The sequence below is a fragment of the Pezoporus wallicus genome, unplaced genomic scaffold, assembly GCF_028554395.1.
Source record: "Pezoporus wallicus isolate ANWC-B61680 ecotype Strahan unplaced genomic scaffold, APGP_CSIRO_Pwel_v1 contig_5116, whole genome shotgun sequence".
NCBI lineage: Eukaryota > Metazoa > Chordata > Aves > Psittaciformes > Psittacidae > Pezoporus > Pezoporus wallicus.
Window position 1 is genome coordinate 355,233 of NW_026642000.1, and position 14,224 is coordinate 369,456.

At 40.2% G+C, this 14,224-nt stretch overlaps 1 protein-coding gene across 2 annotated transcripts in view; it reads left to right on the plus strand.

Annotated features, from left to right (window-relative positions):
* Nucleotides 1-212: 212 nt before the first annotated feature.
* PIGG (phosphatidylinositol glycan anchor biosynthesis class G) overlaps nucleotides 213-14,224 on the plus strand; it is an 82,262-nt gene continuing 68,250 nt past the window's right edge. For both annotated transcript variants that reach the window (XM_057426503.1, XM_057426504.1), the window contains exons 1-6: nucleotides 213-379; nucleotides 3,745-3,950; nucleotides 4,966-5,175; nucleotides 7,237-7,425; nucleotides 8,944-9,082; nucleotides 11,382-11,594. In XM_057426503.1, the coding sequence (XP_057282486.1) occupies nucleotides 220-379; nucleotides 3,745-3,950; nucleotides 4,966-5,175; nucleotides 7,237-7,425; nucleotides 8,944-9,082; nucleotides 11,382-11,594 (1,117 nt within the window). In that variant the 5' untranslated portion in view covers nucleotides 213-219. The remainder of the gene's footprint in view (nucleotides 380-3,744; nucleotides 3,951-4,965; nucleotides 5,176-7,236; nucleotides 7,426-8,943; nucleotides 9,083-11,381; nucleotides 11,595-14,224) is intronic.

Here is a 14,224-nt window from a genome sequence, read left to right on the forward strand (position 1 = left end):
CAACCTCAACGCGCAGCTGCGAGTGAGGAGTCTACTTCCGCCTTGGGACCACGCCTCCCGTGGAGGGGTTGGCTGGCCGCTAGCCAATAGTAGTGCTCGGCGGGCAGGTACTGCGGGCTCTAATTGGTCCGCGGGGGCAGGGGTGGGGTGGTTGGTGTGCTCCCCCGAAAGCCGGCGGAACGGGGTTGGTGGCCGTCGGCTCCGATCCGCGGGAGCAGGATGCGGCTGCGTTCGGGTGTGTTCGCCTCCTCCTGCCTCCTGCTGGAGGTGCTGGGGGTCGCGCTGTTCTTCCGTGGCTTCTTCCCGGTGCCTGTCAGGTCCCTGCCCCGCAGAGAGTCTAGCGGGGACCTTCCCGCCGAACCGGCCCCGCCCGGCCCAGGTAATCCGAGCAGCCTGCTCCTCCTCTCCTCTGTGGCTCCTGCTCGGCGGGGCAGCTGGCCGGGCCGGGCCGCCCCGCCCCGCCTCGCCTTACCCTAGGCAATGCTTACGGCTGTCACCTTCCTCCGAGGTAACCCTGGCCCGGCGCGGCGGGGTCAGGGTCGGGCAGAGAGCCCCGGCGGGGCTGGGTGTCGTGCTGCTCACCGTCGCGTGTGCGCCGTCGGTGTGTGCTGGGTCACCGGGTTGTGGGGTGCAGAGGCGGGAGCAGCCGGTGAGAGCAAGCGGGACAACTGTCTGTAGCGTGTTCCCACACCTGCTTCCGAAGACGATTAGAACTTCACTGATTTTGCACGTAGCTGTCGGTCACTGACAGCAGAGCTTGCTCGCAAAAAGGGCCTGAGCATCAGCTGCCACATTTTTTGAGGGTGTGCTTTTCTGTCCTTTAGTCCCTTCCCCAATCCCGATGCTCTTTAATGGCAAGCTGTTCACATTAAATAATGCCATTTCAGTTACAATGTTTCACGTGCTTGCTGCGTTAATTTACTGGTTGCATTGTGGTGGAGAATCGTTGTTTCTGTGGTGTGTGGGTGTCTTAATGCCACTTTAGTGACACTTTGACACTTCAGTAGTGAGGAAAGCAACTGCAGTAACAAAGGTTTGCATCACAGTCTGGTCAGATTGTGAAATGCACAGTGTTGCTGTCCATTACTGTTTCTCTGAAATCATGGTCACTACAGGTCCTGCTTAGTATTTCTTAGCTGAAACTGTGAAATCAAAGTCTTCAGGCATCTTCTTAATGAAAGGTCGGTAGAGGATGTGCTGATACATAGCTGTCTCGTGTGTCCAGTCACAAGTTACATTAAAATAATGTGAAAAAGAGGAATGTGTACTTGAAGGAGTGTTCTTTACCAGTGTTTGGGGCTTGGGTGGAACTTAAGGATCAGTGGACAGCTGAGTTGAGTAGCATTTTGCACATACAAAACTTGCTCAGTACCACCACTTATGGTTAACTTGGTGGACAGAACTGTAACTGACAAACTGGGCCTTTATCTGCATGTTATTGTGAGAAAGAGTGGAGGGAAGAGAAGGTTGTGTAATTTAGAGCATGGTGTGCTGATACCAGTTCAGCAGGAACACTGAAAGAATCTAATCTGGTAACAGTGTGTGGATGCTACCAAATGGCAGGTTGCTGTTTAGCTGGAGGTTACCAAGACTGTCAGAGATGCTTGATAGGCTGCTGTGAGTGAAATGTTCCATTCACATGTGATTATTATCAGGAGACTACCATAGCAGGGGACTGTTTGGCTGAGAGGGAGGTGTCAGACAATTGGGTTTTGAAAAGACTGCTTTGAACTGAAGATTATGAATGTGTGCCCCAGGGTTCTACAAGCAGTTTAAATTTAGGCATGTCACTAGTACTCTAGGTAGATGTAGGCAGAAATGGAGTGACAGTGGAAGAAAACTTCCTTCCTGTAGTTCATGCATGACAGTTTGCTTGCAGAGTTATCTCTTGGTCTGGATTATAAACTTTGAAGGCAGAAGATTGCTTACAAAACCATTACACAGAAGGCTTTCAGTGTACTTTAGAGCTGTTCAGAAAATAGTATTTCTTCAGTGCTCTAAATTTCTTGAATGATTCACTTTGTGAGTCCTGACTGCCACTGGATCCATGCTGTCTTGCCTGTGGAAAGACTGTATGACAGTGAAACCTTACCTCATTGTGGTAAGTTTTTGGTAGAGCCTCTGGTTTTCTTTGTGCCTTACAGAAGTTCAGATTGGTTTAAATTGACTGTTTTCTAAATAACCGTAGCAGGAATGAATAAGCATGTCGCATGCCAAGAGTTGCACAATGTATTGCTTTAACTGTCTTACAATAAGTATTTTAAGGTGGCTTGTTGTCGAATCCTATTTCCTTTCCACTTTTCAATACTTTGACTCACTGAGGAATAACGCTGTAAGAGGGAGTTGTGAGAAGGATGTGTATGTGATATGAACATTTTTGATGTCCAACAAGTTTTGTTTCCCTAGTCAAGTAGATAGGAGTAAATGCCAAGAAAGATTTAACTAACAGTATAGTACCACCAGTTGTGCCTTCACTGAGAGCTAAAGCATGTCTTCTAAGTTGATAAATCAAGTCCTGGAAAAACAACATTATAATTTTAATCAGGGTTGCTGGCACTTAGTGATTTGTTGTTGTTGAGACTTCCTTCTTTCCCTTGTTGTGCCCCCTTCCCCAGTTTCCTTATCTGGATAGAATTGCTAGCAGTAATGAGTCTGCGAATGTAAATTTATTGATGTTTGTCTATCTACCCAAAACCACAGTTTCAGAGGTTGATTTTTTTAAGGTTTGTTTGTTAGACACAACATTATCTGTGACCTTTCCAACTTTTCAACCACTTACACAGAAGCACATTTTACTGTGAAGGAGTGTAAACCTGCTAACTTTATATAATGCATGTACTGAGAAGCTGATTCACCACAATATTGTTTAAGTAGAGATCGGTGGGTAAGATCCATTCTGCTTCCATTTTATCCTTCTGTGTGTTTTTCTGGTAGAGATATGGGACCTTTAGAGGTTGGGCCAAAAACTACTGCTGTAAAAGCTAAATGTCAGTGTGTGGCCCAGGCTCAATGCAAATGAGGAGCTGCTGTAGCCAGTATTAAGTCCATAAAAGAGAAAGAGGTGGGTTTGAAGGCAAGACAGTGCCTATTGCCTGATGCACAGCAGCATTTTGCTGTGCTTGGTCATGTAGCATGTTCAGGGGATTTTGGAATTGGATTTTCACCCTGAAGCTGCCATCACTGAACAGTCCTGGCATACAGGCTTCTACCTTGAAGGGTGCCAGTGTGCACAGATCTTTTCCCTTTAAATTTCAATAGATCTGTCTGTTTGTAATTCTCATGTTCTCTTATGGTGGGATTTAATTGAGAGGCCTTGATGGAAATGGAGAAGTGGATATTAGCACAGGTGAGTGCTGCATCTTTTTTACTAATAAAAGTTGTATTTCAGATACATTTAGTTCAGTTTTACTAAATTCGCCAGAGAGAAGGTAGCAACTATTCCTTCTTATTCCTTTGAGCATTCTCCATTTCACAGCTTTTCCATCATGATGCTTCCCATTGTGCACTCCATTCATGTTTTGTTTCACTTCCTGGATGGTGTACTGTATTTTTTGTTGTGTCATTCCTGTGCTGGATGGCCTGAAAACTCTGCTTCCTCTGATTACTTCTCATGTTTGCTATTGTTTGCAACTTCTCAGTTATGAATATAAATTTAGTACAGAAGTTGTCCTTTAACATCTGTTTAGCCATTGTTAAAATTTGTTAATGACTTTTAATGTCCTTTTTTTTTTTGTTGCTGTTTAGGAATGGTTTCTAACTGGACCAGAATTCCACCACCACTTTTCAAAAAAGTTGTCATTGTGCTGATAGATGCTTTGAGAGATGACTTTGTGTTTGGGTCCAAAGGTGAACAGTTCATGCCGTATACTAAACAAATTATTGAAAAAGGGACATCCTACAGTTTCATTGCTGAAGCAAAGCCACCCACTGTGACTATGCCTCGAATTAAGGTAAGTGGGTGTTTTTTCCACTTAGGGTAGTTTCTCTCTTAAAAACTGAGAAAGTTTTTAAGGCTGGGTTATTTCATATGCTCGAAGTTGGCATAAAGGGTAGGTTTGCTGTGTTACTGCACTTTGTGGCTGGAACTCGCTTTGCTGTAGTGGTGTATGGGATAGAGTCCTGATTTGCTCTGGCCCAGAGGTTTTTCCTGAAGAAAGGGTCAGGTCAGAGGTCAAAGGAATGTGGAGGGGGCTGAGCAAGAGGAAGAAGTGGCAGCTTCAACTCAAGTCACATTGACTTTTTTTTTCCTTAGTTGGTAGCTCTGTGGTGGGCAGGTCTGTGAGAATCAGTCAAGGGCAGTTAAGGCCCTTGTGTTGGCATAAGTGATTGGTATAATCCTTCTATTTATAATCATGTGAAGGCAATAGCTTCTCAGTTATCGCATTTTCCAGTTGTCTTCTATTCAAGAGCATGTTCATTGCCATTTGTGTTCTTATAACTTCTGACAGGAAATCCAGTTTGGTGTAAATTTGTTTTGACATAGGGGTGTTTATGCAGAGCTTAAAAATGAAACTTTGCAAAATTCCAGGTAACTAAAATATGTATTGTGACTGTGTCATCAAAATACTTGATCATCCAGGCTTCTCAGTGATGGATCTGAGTGACATTTCTTGCACTGAAGAAGCTGAGGGAATGAGCTTTGGTAGGTCAGCTGGAAGGTCAGTGAGAGAGTGAAGGGGAGATAGCCTGGTAGCTCTTGATAGGGGGAGTTTTTTATTTTTTCCAGAAGATGCTTAACTACTATTTTGAATGTGCTTCCATTGTTATCTTAAGTCAGCTTACTTGGGTCTTCTTTTTCGTGGTTTACTGACTAGTAAATGAAGTGAATTTCATCTGGCATACAAAGTCTTTTTGCTGTATGTTAATTAAGAAAATACAGTTTTCACCTTTTTTTTTTTTGCAAAGAAGTTATAATTTCTTTTGGTTTCTGTTCATATGTCTCTTTTATGTTCTTCTTTTATGTAGGCTTTGATGACAGGTAGCATACCTGGTTTCATTGATGTTATTGTGAATCTCAACTCTCCAGCTCTTTTGGATGACAACCTGATATGGCAGGCAAAAACAGCAGGGAAAAGAATAATCTTTTATGGTGATGATACTTGGGTTAAATTGTTTCCAAAGCATTTTGTGGAGTATGATGGAACAACATCCTTTTTTGTGTCAGACTTCACAGAGGTGAGAGGCTTTGTATAATCCCAAGTTAAATGAGTACAAACATAGTTGCAACTTCTAAGAATGAATGAGTACAACTATCCTTGTGTAATACAAACCTGACAATTAAATACAAAATGGCATTTATATGTGTTTTCAGTATTGGCAATGCGGAGATAACCATTTCAGTCACTTGTGCATATGCTGTGGGAAGTGTTTGGATGATACAGTAACAAATATTGTGCTACTGTATAACTTTCCTAACGTGTAGTAGCTTCACAAAACTTGTGTTAAGAAGTTACACTGCTTCCACTCTCCGTGTTTCCGGTTTGCCATCACATTTATATTAGTGTATGCCATCTTTAAAGGGCCAGTTAATATATAATCTCACTCCTGTGGTCTGACAACACCAACCTGTGTGGTGTGGTCAACGTACTGGAGGGAAGGGATGCCATCCAGAGGGACCTTGACAGGCTTGAGAGGTGGGCCAGTGCCAATGTCATGAAGTTCAACAAGGCCAAGTGCAAGGCCCTGCACCTGTGTCAGGACAATCCCAAGTCCAGAGGAGGGCCATGAAGATACTTAGAGGGCTGGAGCACCTCTCCTGTGAAGACAAGCTGAGAGAGCTGGGCTTGTTCAGCCTGAAGAAGAGAAGGCTTTGGGGAGGCCTTAGAACAGCCTTCCACTATCTGAAGTTAGCCTACAAGAATGCTGGAGAGGGATGTTTCTTAAGAGCGAACAGTGCTAGAGCAAAGGGTAATGGCTTTAAACTGAAAGAGGGTAGATTTAGATTATATATTAGGAAGAAATTCTTTACTGTGAGAGAGGTGAGGCACTGAAAGAAGTTGACCAGAGAATTTGTGGCTGTCCCATCCCTGACACTGTTCAAGGCCAGGTTGCATGGGGCAACCTTTGAGCAACCTTGTCTACTGGAAGGTGTCCCTGCCAATGGCAGGGGGCTTGGAAGTAGATGAGCTCTAAGGTCCCTCCCCACCTAAACAATTCTATGATTCTTAGAGCCATACTTTCTATAGCATTGTTTTGCTTTCGTAGTTGCCATATGAGTAGTGTTTCAGTATGTTATCAAACAGGGAGCATAGAAAGTAAATGAAACAAAAATGAAGGAATTTCTTATTCTGAGCACACTAGAAGAGTAAATGGTTTGGCAATTCTAGTTTGTATTTTGAACCTTTACGTTTTGTAAAACCTGAGGCTATCAATCTGCTGCTACTGACATTAAGTATTCTTATTACCGTGTTTAAGGAAGTTAGATAGGTCTAATGTGCACTGGAAGACACTTTTAGTTGGTTGCAGTTACATGTCTCTCAAGCTCATTATTCAGAAAGCATAAAGATTGCCTATAGTCCATTAAACAGAAAGCTTTTTATTTTTATTTTTTTTTTAGGTAGTTATATCCAGAGTCATCAAAATGCTGTTGCATGTGAAATTTTGTAAGGCTTCTTAATATCCAGGGAGAAACATATACAACTAAAAATAGGTTGTGAACTAAGCAGGAGGACATATGAATTAGGCCCCAAATAACACTTTCTGAATAACTCTTATTTTTTGCTGTGTTGTCAGTTCTTTTACCTACAGCAAGTACAATCTTTTTGTGTTTGCACAGTAGCAAAAATTGAGTGGAAAGAAGGGGAGTGGGTTTTTCCCTTGTTCTTCCAAGCACCAAAGAGAGGCTTTTCCCTATACCTACTTCTGAAATGATAAATCTAGAGTGTGAAGGATAGAAGTGACTGAATATTTCTTAAAGCAGTTATTAAAAGTATCTGTCGAAGCATGGCAACCTATTTTCTCTGTTTCCATGTAATCTGGTGCCTCAGGACCAGAAAAAAAGTGAAATGGGTTAAAGAGTCTGTGTTGTAGGACAGATTTTTTGACTGCTTGACATTGAAATAATCGATCTGATTTTCTTTTTCTTTTTATTTTTGTTTTCTCTGTTAACATTGTGAGTGACTCTAAGTCTTATCAGCTTTTACAGAATTTTCATGGGTAGTGTGATCTCATTTTTCTGTGCTGTATACAAAACTGAAACAATTCTTACCTTTTAATTGTTTTCCTTTTATTTCTGAGGTTGATGATAATGTTACCAGGCATTTGGACAGAGTATTAAAGAGAGAAGACTGGGATCTCCTAATACTGCATTACCTGGGCTTGGACCATATTGGACACGTGACTGGGCCAAACAGCCCATTAGTGGGAACAAAACTGCGGGAAATGGATAACATCCTGAAGAAGATTCATACTTCTCTTCTTTCAAAGGTAATATAGCTCCTTCTTGAATCAATTTCTGTTAGTTGTGGACTAACTTTAAAATGCTTGCTTGGTTGTGGGTTGTGGCTTGTTTATTCCGAGACCAAAATGGGTATTCTTTTCCTTCCCTGGCCATTCCCCAGTTAATGGTATATAGTATTATTTTTAAGGATTTACTGACTGACCTTAGTAACATCTGTTAGCAGTCTCTTCTGAATAGCTGTGGGAAGTACTCCCCCTTGGTGTGCAGGAAGAGGAGAGGAATGCATGCCAAAATTCCCTTATCACTCATAAATTAAAACGGTAGTTGGTGTGCTTTCTGGTACTGAAATTCAGCAGAAGGACTAGTGGGCATGTATAGCTATTGGCTCTGATTTCTACAGTTGTGAAGTCATACCTAATTCTTAGATATTGAAAACATTAATATGGAAATGGTGGTTGTAAGCAGCATTTTTCTTATGCTAAATGTAGCACAAAATACTAAAGCTGAATCTGGTTTTAGATATGGAAATACAGGATGTCAACTGAATAGTCTGGATTTTGAAATACTAAGTCCTAATTTGATGTGGCCTGAAGCTTTTTTTCTTGTTTGCTTCTGGCAACAGCAGTTCACAGTAGCTGCTCACAAAATTTCAATAGTATTTTTAGTTGGATAGTATTGTATGACAAGAGAGGTTAAATCATGCTTGTGGAAGCTGTGATTTAATGAACATTGCAGTGGTTTTGCTGCAGTCTGTTGGTATGTTTTGCTTTTGCCGAACATATGCAAACCTTTATCTCTGTTTTAGAATACAGAAATAATAAAATCATTACTTTTGGAAACAAGTAATACTGGTAATAATGAGATGACAAAGAGCTGCTTTGTTATGGAATGACAATATTTATTTTCTGCTGTCTTTGTTAGCTTGAAATTGTTGGAGAGGCTTCATTTATGCTTATGTTTCTTTTTCTTCAGAAAAATAAACATGATTTGAGTGCAGTCATGTCATATTTCTACCCCAAAGGCACTTGAGAGACTAGAGATTCTTAGAAATAGGATATTTTTTTATATTGCTTCTATAATACTTATATTTACAATACTAATAATTTTGCATTTATATTAAAAACTTCATGAAGTTGAAGAAATGGAGGGCCAAATACTTCTCTGATAAAGCTACTGCTCCTGGACTCCTGATTTCCCCCCCTCCTCCCCCCGTACGATTATTTAATCCTTCAGTTAGTTTCTTGTGACTCTCTGTGTGGCTTTGTGGGTTTTTTTTTAAGCTTTTTTTGTGGGTTTTTTTTTTTTTTTTGTAATGTGCTGAAAAGTGTGTAGCATACATATGTGTGCCTTAACTGTTAAAAATTAATTTTATTGTATAGCAGTTGCAGATGACTCTTGTAATCTGCCCCAAGTGTTGTGAGCTAATTTAAAAAATGGAAATTATTTTGAGAAATATTCATATGTGAAAATAACAAAGATAGTGAGGCATTATGTATGCGCAACTTGTTTGTGCAATATCTTTAATTTTTTAATGTGACTTGCAGGAAGAAGCCTCTCTTCCCAATTTGCTAGTTGTTTGTGGGGATCATGGGATGTCTGAAACAGGTAGTCATGGTGGTTCTTCAGCTGGAGAAGTGCACACACCACTACTGTTTATCAGCTCTACTTTTGAAAAGAGAAGTGGTAAGGATCAAAAAATCTTTGACCTTTTTTAGAACACGTTGCCATCTCTATATTAGATCTGCAATTCTTCCTGAAAAGTTCCAGAGATATCTGGCAAAGTCATTATGTGTGACGTAGAACTCTGGTTTTAGGCCGAGTTTGCACCTGTATCGTTTTGAAACCATGATGTAGGCTTCTCTCTCACTGAGAGTATTGGGTAATTCTCAGATGGTAACCTTTTGCAGCACTGTCCTACTTGAGTGTTGAGAGCTAATGTGATCTGTTGTCAGGATCCTGGGATAGTGGTAAATGGATAGGATTAGAAATAATATTCTGTTTAGACTGAGTTTTGTCTGTCCTGGCTAGAATATTTCCCTGGCCTCCATTCTTCCATCTCAGAGAGCCAGCATAGAGGAATGAATGACAATTTCTCATTCTGAGTGTAACAGGAAAGAGGAAGAATTGCTTTTCCTCTCTGAATTTATCTCTGAGTTTATCTGTTTCTGAAACTTATTTTCTACTTGTGTAGTACAGCTTGAGGTAAGAGGCAAGAAGGGAATGGTGTGGTAGAGAATCTTTAATCTAATATGTAGTTTTATTTAAATAAACTCCTTGAGTGAATAGGTGAAATGTAGTTATACCAGGACTGAATATTTTCTTCAAAATATTACCTCCCTCTTCCTTTCATTCTGCCTTTTGCTCATGTCAGTCTGATTTCCTTGTTTTTAAAGCCAAATCTTGTTTGCAGAACCTTGTTTTGTTTATCTTGCTAGAGGTTTCTGCAGCATGGTGGAAGTACATTTATCTCTGTCATTTATAAAGCTGTTACTCAGCTACAATAGAAAGCTTTGCTTGAGGAGTCATTGAACTCTTTTCAGATATAAACCCAAAACAAAGTCAAGAGCTGACCATAGTGTTCAGGGAAGTTTTTGCTTTACAAATTTCATTATTATGTGTTAGGAATCGGGCCATGAGAGTGTAGATTCTGTAAATGCAATCGCCTATTCATTTGGATTAGTTTCTATTAGGTTTAAACCAAACATGCAGGTTTTACAATACAGTGAAATACCTCTTTTCACCTCGGGGATAGTCTTTGGGATCAGGTTTGTGATTTCTAATGATGCTCATGTAAATACACAGCAGCTTTCTCATTGCTACACTAATCAGAATTCTAGTGACTGCTCTTTATGATCCTATTGTAAACAAAATGTACTGTGGTTAATTTGGTAGATCTCAAAATAGTAATCCTGTGGGCTTTTGCATTTAGTATGCTGTCAGAATATTACTTGTGTAGCCTTCTATAGGAATGTGTCACCCATGATTGGTTAAATGCATTTAGTAGTTTGTCTTTCTTTAACCAGTGAAGAGCTTGCCTTTAAAGATGAAATCTGAAAACTGCTGATGTACAGGCACTCGTGCAAAGAGGCTTTAGGGATTATAGATGGCATTCTGTACAAGTATGGGATTAATCAGAGCTACACGAGAAATGAGGGAAGTTCTAATGCTCTTAAAGGGACTCTTGAGAGTTATAAAGACTGCATAGAAAATTATTTCTGTACCATACTTAAGTCAAAACACTTCAGTGCCTGGAGTTACAAAGAGAACAAAGAAAAAGCATAATAGAAAAACAGTGTTATGTAACTACTAAAGCACACAAAGAAACAATTGACAAGACAATCTTAAACAAAAGATTACTTACATTCGTGAAATCATTCATGTGTGTAGATGTCTGTGGGACTGAAGGCTAATCCATATAACTGCAGGAAGGTAATGGCATCCTGCACAGAACTCTTTAAAAATCACTAGGTTTGCCTGTAGAGAGCCATGGATTTGGGCTTCAGCATTCTTTATCTGACCTCTAATTCTGTTTGCCTAGCAACCTGATATTAGTTATATCTTGAGCTGTTGTCATTATCAGGAACATTCCAGAATGCTGTCAAGATTGTTTTAATTCTCATTCTTTGTCCATGCATTAAATTAGTCTACTGTAGTGCTTTCTATTTTTCTAATGTAAAAGTTACCTAACCCTTTTATGATGTGGACTGCAACTTGGTATTAAGGTGATCTCCTGGACCACCACCACAATATTAATGTTGTGTTTATAGCAGTTGCTGAGAATTGAATAAATTTTGTTTTTGCAATAGCAGAGGACAGCAGCTGAAAAAGATCACTCAGCTCTTTGTAGGTTACTCGAAACAGCTGATCTAACACCAATGGAAAAAACTTTGAAGCTAACAAGATGCCAGCTGTCTCTGGAGAAATAGAATGGACCTATTACTGAAACACCATCTTTCTTTTTCCTTTTTCTGGTTGATTCTAGGTCGTCTAACACAACCTGAACTTGTGCAACAAACTGATTTAGCTAGCACTCTGGCAGTAGGCCTTGGTCTACCGATTTCAAGAAACAGTGTTGGGAATCTTATATTGCCAGTTGTGAGAGGCAGGACAATGAGAGAACAACTGCGTTTTGTGCACTTGAATGGGTTCCAGCTTAGTAGACTGCTGCAAGAGAATACACCTGCGTATGAAAAAGGTAAATTGGCAAAAAAAAATGTTACATGTACAAAAGGAAATTGTTCACAACATTATGTGGGCATTTACAGTCAAGAGCATAGCATGGGACTGCAAAGTAGCTATTCAGTTGAGAGTAGTGTTTGGAGAAATAATACTGAGTTCAATCTTTACCGTAACCTACTCTGGCACACTGTCTCTAAACAAAGGTTTTTTCAATGACTAGTACTACTCCTGTTAGGCAAAAGAGCAGAAATAATGCCGAGAGAATAAGATTAAATTGAAACTCCCAGTGTTGTGAAATTGTAGGGGTTCCATACTTGCTATCTCTAAGGTATCCTACACAGGGCACTGATTTTGAGCTGTTTGGAATAATAGCACAATGAAGCTGAATTTTCTAGTTTAAATAAAAGCATGCTTCAAGTAAAGTTAGGAAATAATTTAGAGTGAGTTATGTTTTTATTCATTCTTATGTATGAATTTATTTGGAGTGAAAATGCAGAAGACTGCAGAGTTGCTTATTAAAAATACGTGTGTGTGTGTATTTGAAGGAAAGAATAAAAAAACAGTGGAAAAAAATAAGCCAAATCTAGCAAAATGGAATATATTGTAATGAAGCATGTTACAAACTGCAGTATAAGTGGGGAAGCTAGTATGGTAATTATGTGGAATAAAATCGAGTTGGAGGATGAAGGAAGAATATTTTACCATGGACATTAGAAGAAGTTGTCTTTAAGTGACAGTGAAGCTTGAAGTCCTTGTCACGATTTATAATGTTGAATCATTAAAATAACTGAATGAGAATGCAGAGCTGTGTTACAGCTATGAATAATTAAAGTAGATAACATAAAGTTTAGCAAGATGATTAGTGTAGGTCAAGAATTAATTATCTTTCAACATCACAGCTTCTAATCATAATTAAACTCTGTCCAGAAACAAAACAAATGCCGCTCATGGTAGCAACATGTCAGTAGCAGGACCCATGTTCCATCAATTCTGAGTTGGTTTTCTTCTGCACAGATTTTCTCTCCTAACCTGTTTGTGTCAAGTGAGGAAAATTAAACTGTGGATGGAGTTTAGGATATGGCTGTGTTACTGAAAATTCCAACACAAAGCTCCATCTCACAGTATTTCTGCAAGCGCTGGTGAAACAGACAGGTTTCTAGTAGCTTCTGATTTACATCTTCACTTTCATTTTATTTTTGCCCAGGAGCAGCTTAATTTCAACTTGCAGCTTTAATCTGAGAAATTTAATCAAAATTGCTGAGGATGGAAATGTGATAAATTTTTATGCTGCTCTTGCTTTGCAAAGTGCTATGAGAAGTGCTACTGTACTTGAAAGGGGTTGGGAGCCAAAGCACCCCTCATGAGCTTCTCTTTCTTCAGTAATGGAGAGTATTAGTAGCAACTCAGGATTAGTGGACAGACGAACACAGGGCAATATTTTTGTGGGTGTCTGCTACAGACAGCTTGATGGGAAGAAGTAGTAGCTCTTCAGACAACTTGAGGAAGCCCCATGTTCACTGTCTGTATTGCTCATATAATGCTTCAACCATCCTCTTGCAATTTAGGTTGGGTAATGGGATAGTGAGATGGATTGAGGACTGACTCAGCTGCTGGGCTCACAGGGCAGAGTACCTTTTCAGCAAGCCTACACACAGTTCAGAACTGGGAGGAGTGGTTGGTACAGTAGATGGGTCTGCTGCCACACAGAGGCACCTCAGGCTGGAGAAGAGGGCTGAGAGGAACCTCTTTAAGATTCAGTGATGATGTGGCACTGACTGGCCGAAAAGCAGCCTGATGGAGAAGGACAAAGGACTCTTAGAGACACCAACTGAACATCAGCCAGCAGTATACCCATGTGGAAGGAAGGCTCGGCAGGGATTGTATCAGTGTAGGTAGTATGTGATGGGAGGGAATAAAGAAGATTGAACCAGGGTCTACTTGGTGGTGGCCAGTGAGTAGGCAAGAGACAGTGCACATAAACTGATACACATGAAATCTTGTTTAAATGGAAGAAAAAATCTTTTTTATGTAAGGGTTGTCAAGCAGTAGAATCTGATGCTCAGAGAGGTTGTGGAGTATCCATACCTGGAGATATTCAAGACCTGATTGGACACAGCTCCAAGGAAACTGCACTAGCATATCCTACTCTGAACATTTGGGTTTTATTTGTGCACCATCGGGACACTCTTTAGAGTTGTGCTGAGAGATGGCCAAACCAACCACCTTCCACAGACAAGGTGTCTGCCACTTTCTTTGAGGGAAAGAAACTCCAGAAGGTAACCTAGTTAGACATCTCACATTTGCTGCTGCGGGTTCAAGCTTTCCAATGCTGGTTCTTGGCTAGAAACAACTGAAGGATCATAACATAAATGATAAATGCTAAGAGAAATGCCTATGACCGGAGCTTTGTTTTAAAGTGAGAGATACTTGCAGGGATAGCCTAAACTTTGTTGCTGATTTGTTTTGTTTTTTTCCTAGTTGTTATTATTTTTCAACTCCTCAGCACAAAAAGAGTAGGTTCTTCTGTAAGGGGAAAACATGGAATTCCTGCAAAGGCTATTGTAATTTGCAGCACAAAGATAGGGCACCAGCTACCAGTACCTTGAATATGATGACTGAATCATAGTAAGAAAAAAAAAATCGCAC